Source organism: Clupea harengus, unplaced genomic scaffold (genome assembly GCF_900700415.2).
Source record: "Clupea harengus unplaced genomic scaffold, Ch_v2.0.2, whole genome shotgun sequence".
NCBI lineage: Eukaryota > Metazoa > Chordata > Actinopteri > Clupeiformes > Clupeidae > Clupea > Clupea harengus.
The window spans coordinates 1-16,795 of NW_024879952.1; the positions used below are offsets into that span (position 1 = coordinate 1).

Genomic DNA, 16,795 nt, shown 5'->3' on the forward strand with positions numbered 1-16,795 from the left:
CAGCATCTGGATGACACCTCTCACCTGAGCTGGCTGATCCACTCAAAAGCATGCACACTGGACACATTCTCCTCCACCAGCTTGGCGGCCACATCTTTAGCATGGACCTCAATGACGATGAGAGCCGACAGCACATTCCTCTGCATCTTAGACAGCCGACCTCTCACCAGCTGCACCAGGTCTCCCAGCTACAGACAGACAGACAGACAGACAGACAGACACGGGCACGGGCACGGGCACGGACACACACGGACACACACACACACACACACACACACACACACACACACACAGACATTTATATGCATTAACGCACATCCAGACATCAAATTCAAATTTGAAATGATGGTTGATTTCAAGATACCAGTAAAATTTCACCAGTGAAATAACACCATCATGACAACAGCAACCACCACATGCCCCCCTGACACCAATGTAAAACTTTAACCAGCAGAAGTTCCTTGTAAATCCAACACCCAACCCACTGAGGGTATCAAGTGAATGATTAACCTAGAAGTTCAGTAGGTAAGGTGCAACACATGCACGCACGCACGCACGCATGCACACACAAACACATGCACAAACATACAACACACACTACTTTACAGTGTCTTAAAGGGCCAACACTTTGTAAGCTGAGAGAGCTTTTAGAGGGCTGAGACATACCTGTGTCTGCAGCTGCGGGTAAAGGCGACTGGCCAGATCACCTAGCTCTAGGGACTCAGACATTTCTGTGGTCCAGAAGGTCTGGCAGCCCGCGATGACCACCTGGCCTGGCCAGGACAGAACCCACTCAGTGCGGGGTTTCTGAGAAGGAGAGAGGAAGAGGGGAAACATGCAGACTGTAATTATTTACATCAAAGACTGATGCAATACGTATGATGCATTTTCAGGAGTTTAATATCTGTAAATAAAATAAAAAATAAATTGTGGTCAGACCTGTGGGTATGCTTTCAGCGAGCGGTTGATATCCTCCCTCAAACTAGCCTTCATGGACCTCTCCACATCCTTCAGCCAGTCCTCCACATTCCCAGAAGGCTGCACAGGGATCAGCAGTTTGACCTCCTCACCCTCCCCTGAGTACATGTGAGTGATCAGCAGGTCTGACTGGAACTGAAGCTGTGGAGGGAAAAGGGGGAGCAGGAGTTGTCAGACCTCATATTAACCTTCAGCATTAAGGTAGCGATGGCAGTAAGAAGGGGATGAACGGCAGTGGAGCCACTGAGACATACCCGTGCGATGTTCTCGAAGCATTTACGCAAATGGGGCTGCACAGCAGTTGGGTCTTTGGTCTGGGACAAAATCTCCAGAAGCTCATCATCAGACAGGAAGTAGAATCTACACCAAAAAATATAGCACAATATAACACAAAAACACGGCACAGACATGTATGCTCAAAGTTTTCTATGTGTGGATAAACCTTCTAGGTCAACATGAAGGTCTTCCCTGTGCTGATGCATTGTACATACGGCATGATTCTGAAAAAACTAAATGTTAAACATATGTGTTTGTGAGTTGGCTTTCATATCCTGGCTGTCAACAGAGGCAAAATTCACCTTGGGAAAGATCCGCGCTTGGTCTCCAGATATTCGCTCAGGCCTTTCTGCACCATTTCCAACAGTTTGTTGCAGTCTCTCAGGTTGTCCAACAATCGAGCGTCCGGGCACACCCCAATCACCTGAGCTCATAAAAACAAACACAGACAAAAAAGGGTTTTTTCTTATGGCCAGCTCTGACAGAATAATTCATAAGTCATAAGTCTGACCTTTGACCTCACCTGGCGGTTATTGTTTGCCATCTCCATCACCTTCCTCCAGGTGCGCTCCATGGTCTGGTACCTTTTGCCCTCCACAGGCAGCTGGCGGTTGATGTCATCTGAGCTGAAGATGGGCTCCAGATAAAGCCAGGAACGCTGGCAGGTCAACCACTCCTCCAGAACATCCTGTCAGCAAGGGGAGGAAGAACATGAACAACTGAATTAATTAATGAATGAATGAATTAATAAATGAATGAATAGATAGATAAATGAATCAATGAATGTAAGGATGGATGGATAGTTGGACAGATAAGTCGATGAATCGAAGAATGGTGGAATAAATGAACGAATTAAGTAATGAAGTAAACCTTCCTATGTGCACACATCATCTGGGTGTGTATTCAGTACCTGTGTCATTCTCAGCTTGCCCTCCCAGGTGGAGATGCGTTCCTCAAAGGCTTTCTTGTAGGGCGAGAAAGACATGCTCTGGGTCATGACGATGTGGTCATCCAACAGCTGAGAGGCCTCGTCAGGACTCTTCAGGATGTAGGTTCCCGTGTCTTTATAAGGAAGCACATCAAAGGCCACCGTGGCCCACTCCTGCTCCATTTTGTCTAAAGCCTAAGAAACACATAAGTATTACATGAAAAAGGAAACACGTTTACATTACAACTCAGTATTTACACTACAAGTAGGTCATATAATTAGTTCTTAAAGGGAAACTTCAGGGCCTTTCAACCTGGGACCTATTTTTACTGGGGACAAAAAATATGTCCAATATTGAGTTAGAATGCTAAAACCGGCACAGGTTGAAAAATCCCGAAGTTTCCCCTTAAAGGTTGGCAGACTGTGTGTGTTTAAACTAATTCCTACACAAATGCAAATCCATACTCATTGAGCCAAATGGTTGTACAGATATTATGAGGCCAAAAATAGAAGGAATGACAAACATCATAACACTGTTGTTGTGTCAGATTTGTAGGTTTGAGATAAGGAAAAACTGTATATTCCGATCCAATTAAAACTCTTTGTTCTCGTTAATTTCTGAAGAAGATCTCCAAAAAGTTCAGCAAACCGGCAGAGTGTGAAGCAAATAAGGTTTATTTAGTCAGTGCAATACCAACAGCATAAACCTGAGCTCGTCTCGAGACAACACTGATATTACAATGGTTTGAACATCATTTTATACATTAGCTTGGCCTTGGTGCTTATCCTGTCAACATATATCACTTAATATTAATTGGGCCTGTATGACTGCGGCTATAGCTAAGGCATGACAGTGAAACTTTTGAAAACCTCTGACCCTTTGGAGACTACAAGACAGGCCTTGAGGGGTGGGTCCTGGGCCACCTGCACCCAGATGTGCTCTAAGTAACCTCTAGGTTAGAATCATGCATTGTACTTAGATGAACTCAAAGTTGAATCTATGCCAAGTTAAGAAGTTTTGCCCAGTAACAGGGTTGATTTATCTGGTCTTCAGACCTTACGGCCTGTATGTAGCGGATCTCTATAGTCCTTGATGTACTGATTCCTTACTCTCACTGTGCCCAGCCCTATATTTAAGGAACAGATTGGGCATTCTAACTTATTTTATAATAGCACAATAATTTTGATAATGATGTTTTTGTGTATATCCCAGTGATTATGTTGATTTGCTCGTGTTCCATTTATAATGACCTTTTATACTGAGTGTTAATAATCTACACACTGGTTAATATACATGAGTACATGAAATGTTCTACTTATACTGATTATTACATGAGTTAATAATCTACACACTGATTAATGAGTTTACATTTTTTCCACCACACTGTGGAAACACAGTGAGGGCTCACCTGTTCGATGGCGTACTCCTTCCCAGCGATCTCTGCCACCAGGGCTATGTCTTTGACGTGGTTCTGCAGGCCCATCTCCAGGCAGTGGGTGAAGGTGAGGTTGGCCTTGGGCTTCACGTTCATCTTGATCTGCTCGGACAGCACTTGCCAGTGGCGGGCGCGCATGCCGGGATTACGCAGGCCCTGAATTAGGGGGATGGACGGCCGGAACTCCTCGATCTTCGTCCGGATCTCCATCGCTACATCCTGACAGGCTGCAGAGGTAGTGGGTGCCAAGGGGAGTTTAGGGGACGGGCAAACATGAGTGGAAGAAGAAGGGGGGTGCCACAAACTGGATTAGGAAAGGAGATTCTGTTCATTCCCTTTCTGTTCATTCAGATTTTTGCATATGTGAACCATTGATAAACTACATATTAACATAACACAAAAAGCTTTGGCTAAATGGCACCCACCAGGAATGTCCTTGAACTGCTTGACACACTTGTGCATGGTCTTGAAGGCATCATTGACGTTGCGCTCTAGCTGCTCCGGGTCTATGATGGACAGCGGGTCAGTCATCCAGCTCTCGTGCCAGCGCAGCCAGTCGGAGGTGGCGGTCCAGAGGTCTCGGAATGGCTGGAAGTCCCGGTTCAGCTTCTGCAGACGGTCATACTGGACCACAAGAGGGGGAGAGAAATCACTGTGATTGATTCTGATGTTGGAAACCATCAAATGGTCTTTTTTTTCATTTACACAACGTTACTTTAAACAAGTGCTGGCCACCAATATCGAAGAATTAAGCTTCAGGATTTAGTTCAGATACTCAATAGATTTGTATTGGCTGAAACTTAATTCAACTAGTACTAGCACAACTAAACTCAGGCCACCAAAACATGCAGTCCCATGTATCATGTTTGTTGCTTGAAAACACGGCTCTTACATTGGTGACAGGGAGGTTAAACAATCGCTCGCGGTTGTTGTACAGCAATACCATGGCCTGGGACTCCTTCAGCTGCTTGCCGACACGTCGCACCTCGTTGGCCACCTCATGTGCCCGGCTCACGTCTGTATAGGCTGAGAAACCAGCCACCACCATCTGGAACACAGATACATAATGAGGTCAGTGCTGCTGGAGGAGTGGAACAATGTGGTAATGATGGAAACCGGCCACTAGAGGGCAGAGGGGAGACACGGGGGAGGAGGAAGGACGGACAGTGGATTCCTGGAAGAGCGACCTGTGGATGTAATTCTGAATGGACAGATGCTTAGAGGCACAACTCACTTGCAGGGAGTCCAGACGGTCCTGGAAGTTGTTCTGGTCGACCAGCTGGATCTTGTTGAAGCGCTCTTCGTCCTCCACGTGTTGCACAGCCACCGCCTCCATCTGTTTCTCAATCTTATGAGGCCAGGCCATGGCTGTCCACCTACACAGCAGTCAGCACTTAGCCTCAACTCACCGGCATCTACTTTCCACAGGCCCTGAGGTTAGGCTGACTTTGAAGGTTCTCAAAGTCAGTTCATGAATAATATGCCAATAAACTCTAAAGTGTTGGTCACTGATCTTGATCTTAAAGATACATTTGAATATAGTTCAACCAATATAATTTTAGGATTATATATATTTAGTGTTTCTGTCATTAAAAAAAACATATACCTGTGGTAATTAGATTTACTTACTTTGCCTTGAAATCATCCTCGGATAGGTTGTAGAAGAACTCATCAATCAGCTCATAGTCAGACGTGGCTTTGGACAACACCTCCTACAAGAGACACAAATGTCAAACATACACAAAGGTGATCTTTACTGCAATCACTCGATTATGGAAAAGAGACTCCAACAGGCTGGTCTGAAATAAATTAGGGCCATGCAAACACAAAATGCATGCAACATAGATGCAAAAGGATGCAGTCATGCAATCTATAAATATTCTGTTCAATGCATGCAATGATGCACATGTGGCTACTGTCATCTGATAGAAAATCAGTCCACTCACATCAGCAAAATGAATGACCAAACAACACTGAACTTTTAAGAGACTTAACTCCCTGAACGCCCTTGGGCAAGACGGTCAGAGACTGACAACCCCAAATCCTTTAGTAATGCATGTGTCAAAGAAAGACACAAAAACAAGGAAGTATGTTATCATTCTCACCTCACCATCACCGCAACACATCAGTAGAATTAAGTGGACATCATTAGCAATGTATTTCACCCAATGACAGTTTATTTGTACATGACCAAACTCTGTTGCTGCGGTGTGAGGCTTGCAGGCCACTCTGTCCTGTGTCATACCTCATGAGCTTTGAGCTGCTCAGGGATCAGCTTCATCCACTCTCTCTGCTCCGTTAGATCTTCAATGCTGTTAGGTTTTTCATACAGCTTCCTGCTGATGGCCTTGCATTCCTCACAGGCCTGATACACACACACGCAAATGCAAACAATAGACATGCAGACACACACACACACACACACACAAACACACACACACACACACACACACACACACACACACACACACCACAGATACACACCCACACATTAGTTGAAGCTTACATGTAGTTACATGTAGTACTCAAAAAGATTTGTCCCTAAATAGACTGGCAAAACACACAGACACACACACACACAGAGGCACACACACCCACACACACAGACACCCCTGCATCAATGTCTGTTTACAGAAACCAGCATTACTCACATCTTCAACATGCTTGCCCAGTTTCAGTGCCAGCCTGTCGAGCACAGCATTAGCCAGAGCACGGCGCTTCTTCGACAGGGTCTGACGAACATTCTCCACACTGACCAGGAAGGGCCCGATGATAATGGAGGAAGGCAGGGAGTGGTCCAACACCTCCTTCTCCTTCAGGTGCTCCTCCACCTCCCGCTTCACCTCCTGGGGAGTCTGCTCCGGCTGGCTGTGGGCCCTGAGTGGAGAGAACACAGCCTGACTTCACAAGTGATAAGATGGAGTGCTACCCCAAACCAACAAACCACCTTTATTAGTTAAAGTTAAAGTATATGGTAATGACAACAGAATTGATGCATCTCAGAAAAATAGACTTTTGTTATGTGGTGAGAAGCACTAATGACAAAAGTCAAATCAAAGTTAAAAAGTGCACATAGCGTATTCTGAGTCGGTCAGCTTGATTGTGCATGAAGGTGAGCTGTGCTCCTATGGACGTGGCTGGCTGGCAGACAGGCGGGTGCCTTACCGGAGGAAGCTCGCCACGTCTGAGTTGTGCAGCTCCAGGTGGCACTCGTACTCGCGGGCGTAGGCCGTGAGCGGGATGGAGGCCTGGCGCAGTGCGTGACTCACCCGCTCCCTCAGCTCCCTCACGGCCGGCTCCAGCAGCCCCACAGACTCCAGCAGGGGCGTGCTACTGATGAACATTTTGGTCATCACAAACTACCAGAACCAACAAATCACAAAAAAGCACAATATTTTGTATCATCATACACGGTCATATGTAGAGCAATTCTACTGATAAAATTATAACCTTATAATTATAAAATGTTAAGTTATACAATTATTACAATACTTAATCGTATATGATGTAATCATGAATCATAAAATTGTAAACATTTAGACATAATACAAGGTGATTTACACAGCCCTTACATATGATCATAATTGATAATGTAATGTTCTACGGCTCAGGACCCATTAGATCATCTCACCTTATCCAGCTGAGGGACATTGTGTGTGGAGAGAATGCCCTTGTCAAAGAGGCTTACTATGGTACTCTCAAAGTTCTCTAGTGGTGTGCTGTAGTGAGAGCCAGTCTGGTCCAGAACGAGGTCCACCAGAAACAGGGGGTTCTTTTTGGGCCTGTAAGTGAAAATAGAACTCACCAAAGCTACAAGCTACAAAATGGCCAGCAGTGAATGAAACGGTACTAATATCTCTGACGAAAAACAAGAACGACAAATAGTTGTACAATTTTCTTTTTTATACGTCAAAAAATAGACCGTAACTAAATAAACATCCTCCTTTGATGAAGAAAAACTAAGACCAAATGTTCTAACCTGATTGTTATAAATCACACTGGACAAGGATGTGACAGATGTGTTAATCATAAACATGCATACAATGATGCACACTTTGCCAAGTTTTGTGCACGCTCACGATTGGATAATGTTAGCTGGAGAAAACAAAGGAGTAGTAGATTAAAGTTAACTGTAATCTGTTACATTTTTGTGGATCTAGACATCCCAACACCATTTTGTTCGACCTTATTATCAGTTGAATTTTCTTAGATCGTATCTGGATTATTTTTTCAACATTGTCTGATAAGATGCAACGAGACAAGAGATACAATGGGTACACATTCTATTTATGGAAAATCCCTCTGAGAAGATTTCTGAGATTTGCTCTCTAACCTTGAGTATGTTACAAAACATTCCAGTGTAAAGCAGTCAAAGCAAGGCTTAGGAGGACCCAAAGTAATGATACCATGAATCACCAAACAGGTTATGTTTAGCATGACCAGAGAGACGAGAGTTGGACATAGGCCTACGTGGAACAGCGTGAGCAATGATCTCTTAGGAGCCAGCTACTCACTACACCATGTTACACTACATGTTACAAAGACTACCACATCATTAAATATGCTGTATTATAATAGAGATTACATGAAAATTAGTAATTTTGATTACACAGACTGTTCGTTTCCCTGTCCTTGTCAATACTGTTTGTTTGGTAATATCCTCATAACACTGTCAGCCCCTAAGGGGCATATTTTTCTGTGGTAAACTGGTGGCTACATGAGCTGACGATGACCAGATGAGCCATTACAACACGGAATGCAATGTGGAACTATGTTCTACTTCAGCTGGTTTTCCAGGTAAAAGTAGTCATTTCAAGTGAGAAATGTTTTATTACAATTAGACTGTGACTGTCAATTAAAACTACTTCACTTTTGTAAACATAGTTCCTTTAAAAAATGAACACTGTAGTAGAACGCCAATTTTTAGTGGAGCGGATCAGGACAGAGACAAAATAACCTATTCAAATGGTGAATAAAGATGCTTTACAACAGGTAAAAGGTCATCTGATGACAGATACAGAGAATTCCCGTCACCGCACAATCAGAAACACAGAAAGGATAACGTTTTGGTTCTCACTTATAGCAGCTTTTGATGAGGTCACTGCCCCAGACCATGTCCTGCGGGCAGTGCAGCACGCTCTGGCAGCTGTTGAGCAGGAACTGGGAGAGGCTGGCCAGAGAGTCCTGCACCAGGAAGCGCAGCGAGTCCTGCAGGCTGTAACGCACCTGCGACATGAGGCAGCACATCTTGGACATGCAGTATACCTCCCAGCGCGACTCCTTCAGGCAGAACCAGCCGGCGCCCACATCCCGCAGGCTGGACCGGATGCTGTTGCACAGGATGGTCACCCACGAGTCATGCAGGAACAGCTGGACCTGCACATCACACGAGGGGCTACGTCACCAGAAAAAAATACCACATGCAAATACTACACAGAAAATTATGAACTGCAGTCAACATGCCAGCAAAGATTTGTTTTAATTAACAGGTAGGTCAAGTCTTAATAACATGCATGGTTAGGCAAACCTTTCCCATTTGAAAAGGGTTCAACCCATGTTTTTTGTAAATTGCTATGTTATCACATGAGGATTGTGAGAGCAACAGTGTAGCGGACCTGTGCGTGTGTCTGTGACTGAGCCAAATCAAACTCCTCTAGCCGTAGCACCTTGGTGAAGGTCAGGTGGAACAGGCTCATTGTGGCCACCCGGTTACACTCTGCCTTCACTTTAGACAGGGCCGAGATAACCTCAGGCGTGGTGAGGAGCGTGTTGAAGATGAAAGCTGCCCTGTTCTTCTCAAAAGGGTACACAGGGACAGAGACAAATCCTGCAGATTGAGTAGATTGAGTGGCATGAGATGGGAAAGTATTTTTCAAGACAAGTCAATCCAATATTAGGAACAAAATCAGCCTTTATGACCACATGCAACATAAACGACTTTCACTGGCCCACCATCTGAGTGCCGGATCAACTTAAATCCCTCACTATCTTCCCACTATCTATCATCAACATTCCTTCCCAGCGGCCCACCTCTCTCTGGCACAGTCTCGGGCTCTCTTTGCGGAACGGTGATATGGGAGAACTTCTCTGGGTTCTCTTTCACCACTTTCTCAAAAACCATCCGGTTCATGGTTCGATCGTATTCAAGATTAATCTCCTTCTCCAGCTGGACCACACATTTCTGCAGCCTACAGCATCCAAAACACAACGTCTGATCATTTATGGCATACATGCATAATTCATACTTCATACACCACTGATACACAATTGAATATAACAGCTTGAAAGGGGCATCAAGGTTAGTGGGAATAAATAGGGGCTATCTCACAGCTTAAGCTGTAGGCCTGGCGAGGAGAGAACGTGTTTCTTGATGCGGGTAAGGCTGTCCTGACCCAGGGAGGGCATGCCATCCCACACGGGCATACTGTCGATGGCCAGGTGATAGAACAGCAGGGCCTCTGTGTTCTTCCTCCAGCACTGGGCAAACAGAACCCTCTGGGTGAACACACGTGGGTCCTCAGCACTGAACTGCACCAGGATCCTAGGTACCCAGTACTGACCAAGAAGGAGCGATGAAGAGCCATGAGCTTGCTGGGAAGATGCTGAGAAACATCGGAGCCAAAGGGACGAGGGTAAAGGGAAAATTAACATACTGGTAAAATAGCTATGTATATGTATATAACATATTTTACCCAAACAAAGGAAAACATGCATGTATAGTTTAATTCCACTGATAAAACAGCAAGAGCTATATGGATGTATGTATAACACGCAAACATATATCACAGACAAAGGAAGAAAAAAATGCATGTGTAGTTTAAAAGCCATTTGAAAAGGAGTCTGTGTTTTGGGCTTGCCTTTTGCTCTCTCTTTGGACCTTAGAATTGGCTTTCCTTTGCTGTCTCTCACCCTGCCGTTAAGGTCAGCCTTATGAACCAAGTAGAGTTTTTTCACCGGGTTGTAGTCTAAAACCCCAACGGAATGCCAGGAGTATATCATAGATGGACTTTTTAAGTCTGAAACAAAAATCAAAAATAATCCAAAAGGGGGGAGCAATTAGGTGGAAAAAGATGAGAAGATAAATTGACAGTTAAAGAAAGAAACACAAGGAAGTGGAAGAGATGCTGAAAGAGTGACAGAGGGAGAGAGTCAGGAATTAGTCTGTCATTAATTTTAGATATATTTTCGCAATTACACGATGGCCAAGCATGCAAAACATCCTTGGGAAAAGGCTGAACTGCATGCTCCATGGTTCCAAATTTCACAAGCAAACTTGCCATTTGGAATCTTGTCATAATTGGGCAGCAAGGATTTAGCAGGGACTGGCTTCCTCTCAGCAGACCCAGGCTCAATGCCTAAGGCTAGCCAGTCCTGAGGGGTGCGGCAGTCAAACTCCTCATTGTCAAATATCTTGGGAGTGGAGAAATCAGGCATGCAATCATAAGTAATATTTTATACAGTTTTTAAAAGTCTGACTAAATATTAAGTGTGGTGATAACCAACACAGATAAATCCATCTCCAAAACACAGTTTTTAAACTCCTCTGGTATGGCCTACAGAGGACCTACTGTTAGACATACTGTACACATGCAGTCCTAAACATCTCACCCACCTCCAGGGTCAGGTAGTTTGACACAGAGAGAGCGGGGTCATTTGGTTTATCTGTGCTTTCCACATTTATCCGGTGTCTTGGGATTAAGAGGTTGGAGTCAATGCCCTGTTCTGCCAACAGCTCAGAAAGGTCCATCGTAAGATACTCTCGCCTCCGTCTGAAAGCAGACATAACCATATATCTCACTGAGGGAAAAAAGGTGGATAAATGATGAACAAATGTGGTCACTGAGGTGTGATAGAACTGGCAAATTGCTATTTATATCGGTACAGATCATGATTAAGCATGACTTTCTACAAGAAATTAGAAGAATAGAATCAAATGTAACATTTAATCGTGCCTGTCGGGCCTGTTTCAGTGCTCACTTATACTCCAGTGATGGGGAAAAAAGGACCTTAACAGAGTGGCTGCATGAGTTTAACAGATCAAGGTGGTCTGGAGAAAGAGTACAGCGCAGCAACGTTTTTAGGGTTTCCTGACAACCCAAAACTCTTGAGTAAGCAACACTCACAACAGAGAGGCAGTGAGACTATAATTACCATTTTGTACAGAGTAGATTTATTTCATTATGACTCATTAACTCACACCCTCTTCAACCTCACCTTTCAATCTCGATCTTGCGGGGCAGTTTTCCATGTTGGCACTGGTAGGGCAGCTGCACCTTGGCAGTGTAGCACGATGAGGGGAAGTCGGTCAGCAGCGACTGCTGAGTGGTGGGGCCATGCTTCTCCTTATCCACAATGCTGTGCAGCTCCGGAGGGGTGCAGAAAGTTGTGACTGAGGAACAGAGAAATTCCCAGCAGATGTTGAAACAATGTGCACAGACTACTTAAATAGAAATGCAGAGCACCCTAGAGCAATCATAGTCAGATCTCCACAATTCCTCAGCATATTGAAAAAAATCAGAGGGCAATGTAAACACAGTGCAAGAAAGAAATGGCACAAAAGGCTCACCGTTTGGGGTGTTCCATTCATATCCTGCTTGGCATAGTAAACTCTGCTGAGTCTGTGGTCCATGGGTATAAGACTGCAGGAAAAAGTAATTACACATGCTGGCAGGCATACTACTTTATGTAAAGAAAAAAGAGACATTAATATGTGTGGATTAGTCAGAGGTCAATGCCATTGTGCAAGGCTAAACAAGTAGGACTGATCAAAAGATTAAATGAAGCTCATTTGCCTCTATAGAGCCTACCTGAAGTCGAGGCTTGGCTGATGTAGTGATGAGTTCAGAGTAGAACCCCTTTTGTTCAATCAAAGGGTACGTCCTGACCGGCGGAAGTATGTTCCGGTGAGATTGCGATGGGGCAGGTTTGAGATCCAATTGCTTACTGGGAAGGCGGGGCAGGGATACCCCAAACCCATGGGGATGGTTTTGCTTCTCCAGTCTTGAATCCATCCTCACAGAGTCTCCCAACGAATACTCATGATAGAACTTTAAAAATAAGAGTCAGATATCATTTGATACGCTACTACTACAGTACATGTAAGGATATTCATTTTAAACGTGTAGCGTTCGGGGAAATAACAGATCTTTTGCCATGTTAAAAGCAAATTAGCCAATTGACCCTGTTATAGTGTTACGGTAAGGTTTGAAAGACATGTCAGATTTGTTTCCAGAAGTGTTAGGCAGGGTTAAGTTACCTGATTGCTAGTCTGCTAACCTAGCAATCCTAGATAGTCAGCGAATTATAGAGGCGGCGGTCGCTAGAAATGATATTCATAAACAGTTAAGCTAAATTCAACACCATACAATAAAAGAACTACAGCGATATAATACCTCTAAATAGTTGGGATGGACAGCTTTTAAGTTTTCAACAAATCTGTAATGACTTCTCAACTTCTTCAACTTCTTCCTGTCCTCGTGAAATCTGTTTCCAAGTAAACTTTAAACATGGTAACGGTTGTCAAGGCACTGTGTAGCAGAAATAATGGTGTGGGTTTGAAAGTTTGTATATCTAAAAAATTCTGTCTTTCAGTTTTTCAGTATACGATTTGCAACTAGCAAGTGATTTTATCATTCGTAGTCAGGTTCATTTCTGTCTGGACATCCACAGATTTTAATCAATCTCAGTCACCTTATACGTATAAACAAAATTGTTACTGTATTTATTGTAAAGCACTTCAGGGAAGTACTTGTAAACCGCACTTTTTTTTAGCTAGTTGTAGGCCTACTATTGTTGTGTTATATGTTATTGTTGTGTTATATGTTGTCCCTCGTCGCACCAACAGAAGCAGCGCTCCAAATTTAGTTGACAATTGAAAATGACAATAAAGGCTTTTATATTCTATTTTCTATTCTATTCTAGGTCAATGATAAAAAATAATAGCTTTTGAAATTAATTTCAATTGGTTTAGGGATCTACCACTTTCACCAATCATAAAGAAACATATAACATTCACAAAGTTGCCAACTATGCTCCCAACAACCCCCTTCCCCATTTTTCAGTGTCAAGAGTCAAAACAACATTCTTGGTCTTTTCATGGTGCTCTGTATACACAAGTCAGATCCTTATTGGGTTAACACCTGGGTTGTGGATGATGTTAATGAGAGCACTGATAATGGCAGTAATGATGACCTAATACACCGGAAGGCAACTCACCCATCCCCCTCCTGTCGTACCTTTTACTGCATTAGCGTTTCTCAAAGAGAGATCACCACTGACCCATGAGAGGCTCAAGGGGGATCCCCACACTCCCGGGTCACAAGGTTGAGGTATCCCCTTGGTTCCCATGGGAGATTACAGTCATACACCTGAAGCCCCCCGCCAGCTGGCGTGAACCCTCTGCCACAGCCAACATCTGCTTGGCCAAGGGTTCATGACTTATTTCATGTGTCTGAACTCACGTGTCATTGGTAAACACCACAATGCGGAGCTCAGCGTCCGAGTGAAGCTCAGAACTTAAGTGCAATGGCATGCCTTTGGACTTCACATGGCCTTTGGTTCACATCAGCAGTAACAAACTGAAAGCAAAGAGACAGTGAGACCATTACTGAGGGGCTAGAGAGACAGACGGGGGAGACACATGGTGAAGGAATTGAATTAAAAGGCCAGAGACATGTGGACTTGGTCAAAGGTTTTCCAAATGGGCTCACTCAGGTAGAGACAAAAAAAAACACAGAGTTAGAATGTGAAAATTACATCTGTATGGAGCTACTATTCTAACTTGATGGTGAATTATTTAGGCTGGTTTGGCAGGGAGCTGATTTTCTTGAGAGGTTTCAGCAGAAAGTTCAGCAGCACCATACAAGGTCCATATATAAGAGTTAGCCAGTAGTACAACTGATGTCAGAAAAACTCTGCATTACTTTTACATAGCCCTCAACCAAGATTTGTTAAGTTATGTCACACACGGTTGTATGACTTGCTTGAAGACGTAATAGCGGTTAACCAAAACCTTTAGTGGTTGTGGGGAAAATATGTGGAGGAATTTGAGCCTAAAGTAATCGTGCCTCAGTCTATTATCTTAAAGTGAAAGAAACAACCACTGGCATGTAAGTGGTGTGCAAACATCATCTAAGCTGGCACATGCTGCTTTCTCCCTTCCTTAATTAGATCTGTCTGTCTTGTAAACAGTCATGCACACATGCAAACACACAAATATGCGCACACATCAGCACCAAAAACAAAAGTTTGAACATTACTAATGCCTCTGTCCCTACTGAAAGATAATCATTCCTCCTCTGATTACCTCATCTTGGGGGAATTGACTTTGTAGGGGCGATTGGCAGTAGGAAGTAACTCAGTGTCGATGACATTATCAGAAATCTCTGCCTTACAAATTTAAACAACCCATTCCCTGGACACCCCATTAGCCATTAACCATTGGCAGGTGTCTAACTATACTGACACAATGTTGGCTTAAAAGTGGCCTTTGTACTGCGGCCAAACCATGACTCTGGACAGCCTCTTGATACTCTGGCTGGATGGTGGTCTGAAGACTTGGCCGTCTTGATCTTCAAGCTCTGGTGAGCCGACGTGAAACTGGCCTTTGTGCACCATGTATCTGCTACCTCGTCACTTGGGTTTTGTTTGACAGATGTGAATTTGGCGAGCCCACCAGAAGGCTTATTGGGGCCTGATTAAAATCTAATATGGTTGTCACACAGCTTTGATCCACCCTCTGGAGTCCCTTGGTTCTCCTTTTGTCCTCACATTCAGTTCCAGTGCAAACCGCCACCTCCATCTCCGGCAGCTGGATCACCATCAACCACAGAGCAATCAAATTAGCTCACCACCACCCCCACCTATGAATACGCTCCGTCAGAACCCATCTAAGTGCTCTTTAGCAAACACACACACACACACACACACATGCACACACACACACACACACACACACACACACACACACAAATCTCCATGCCCCCACTTTCCCCCAATTCCTCCCTCTGCTTTTACTGCGCTGGGTGGTTGTGGGGGTCACGCCTGCTTGAGTGGGACTCCTATTTTACAGTAATGAGAGCAGCATGTGTTTCTAACTTTAGCCGCTCACGATGCCTAGATGTGGGTCTGTGTGATCACATGCAGGCCGGCTCCCCTCCACAGTGTCACACTGTTAAAGGGGGCCTCAAGGAACAGTGCCATGAAAGAAGCTACCATACATCCTCCGTGAAAGTGTGAATCACATCATTTGACACAGCTTGGACTTGGTCAGCAGATATATAGCAATGTCGGGTTCAGCCCTGTGAATTGTGATCCGCCTTGTTAGTGCATGAGCATTCACAACAACAAAAATCTGGCAGCAAACCAATGCAGGAGTGTTCAGGTATAGAAACTCAGAGAAAATGCATAGGGAACCAATTATGCCAATTATTGTGCAAGCTTATATTATTTCATAATAAGCATGTGTACTGTATCCTGAAAAGTCTTAGAAATTGAACTATCATTACCAAGGCTGTTATTTACTGTGGTTATAATTATACCTAACTTGGTCATCTGTTTGATAGCGTTAAATCTACTTGACATCTGCAACAGTGATGGAACAGATAGAGACCACACTGAAAAGAATTATACAAAAAACAACACTAGACATGATATTTGGGCAGATATCTGGGCAGATCTTTCAAAATGGTAACTTGACACCTCTTTAAGAACTATTATGACTTCCCAGGGATATTAGAGAAAGCCACAGGCAGGAGAAACATTGCCCTTACGCAGAAAACATAATAATATATTAATACATTCCGTTTAACAGCTGAAAGGTATACAACATTAAAGCAACATATGCACTGTTAACAGGATGAATCATAGTGGATGCTGTTTTATGACAAACTTACTGGCAGAAACCTATAGGCAAGCTGTGGAAACAGGGTGTTGGTTTCTGGCGTAAGACAGATTTGGCAGTGCAGGGAATAGCTAGCGGCCCCATGGCTCTCAGAACATTGAAGTCGCCTTCTTGGGTCGGGTCAAGTCACAGGTGGGCGCATGGCATGCTCATAAAAGGGGAGGCTTTAATGGGTGGTCATGAAGAGTTAAGGGAGGACATGGGGAGACAAGGCGAGGGAGACGAGAGGGGGACCCCTGTCTGCCTGCCCCCACAAAAAGCCGCATCTGGTTTCTC

General features: G+C 44.1%; 2 protein-coding genes across 4 annotated transcripts; both read right to left on the bottom strand.

Moving 5' to 3' along the window:
* Positions 1-6: 6 nt before the first annotated feature.
* LOC122130901 (dynein axonemal heavy chain 1-like) lies at positions 7-10,617 on the bottom strand. Its single transcript, XM_042705743.1, has 21 exons — positions 10,476-10,617; positions 9,947-10,220; positions 9,649-9,806; positions 9,202-9,445; positions 8,696-9,013; positions 7,250-7,400; positions 6,784-6,977; positions 6,270-6,495; positions 5,864-5,983; positions 5,248-5,330; positions 4,853-4,994; positions 4,511-4,666; positions 4,044-4,242; positions 3,592-3,845; positions 2,165-2,377; positions 1,778-1,942; positions 1,557-1,678; positions 1,233-1,338; positions 940-1,119; positions 667-807; positions 7-188 (listed from the first exon to the last, which is right to left on the bottom strand). Exons 1-21 carry the CDS (start codon positions 10,615-10,617, stop codon positions 21-23), a joined length of 3,756 nt encoding a protein of 1,251 aa, XP_042561677.1. The 3' UTR covers positions 7-20.
* Positions 10,482-13,448, bottom strand: LOC122130902 (dynein axonemal heavy chain 1-like). Of its 3 annotated transcripts, none has more exons than XM_042705746.1 (6): positions 13,011-13,448; positions 12,426-12,665; positions 12,185-12,257; positions 11,833-12,007; positions 11,231-11,387; positions 10,482-10,634 (listed from the first exon to the last, which is right to left on the bottom strand). In XM_042705746.1, the coding sequence occupies exons 2-6, from the start codon at positions 12,627-12,629 to the stop codon at positions 10,629-10,631; spliced, it is 615 nt and encodes a 204-aa protein (XP_042561680.1). In that variant the 5' UTR covers positions 12,630-12,665; positions 13,011-13,448; the 3' UTR covers positions 10,482-10,628. The 3 variants fall into 3 exon arrangements, with proteins under 3 accessions (XP_042561680.1, XP_042561678.1, XP_042561679.1); XM_042705744.1 differs by having other exon boundaries at positions 10,482-11,028; XM_042705745.1 differs by having other exon boundaries at positions 10,482-11,028; positions 12,426-13,448.
* Between the last annotated feature and the right edge of the window lie 3,347 nt (positions 13,449-16,795).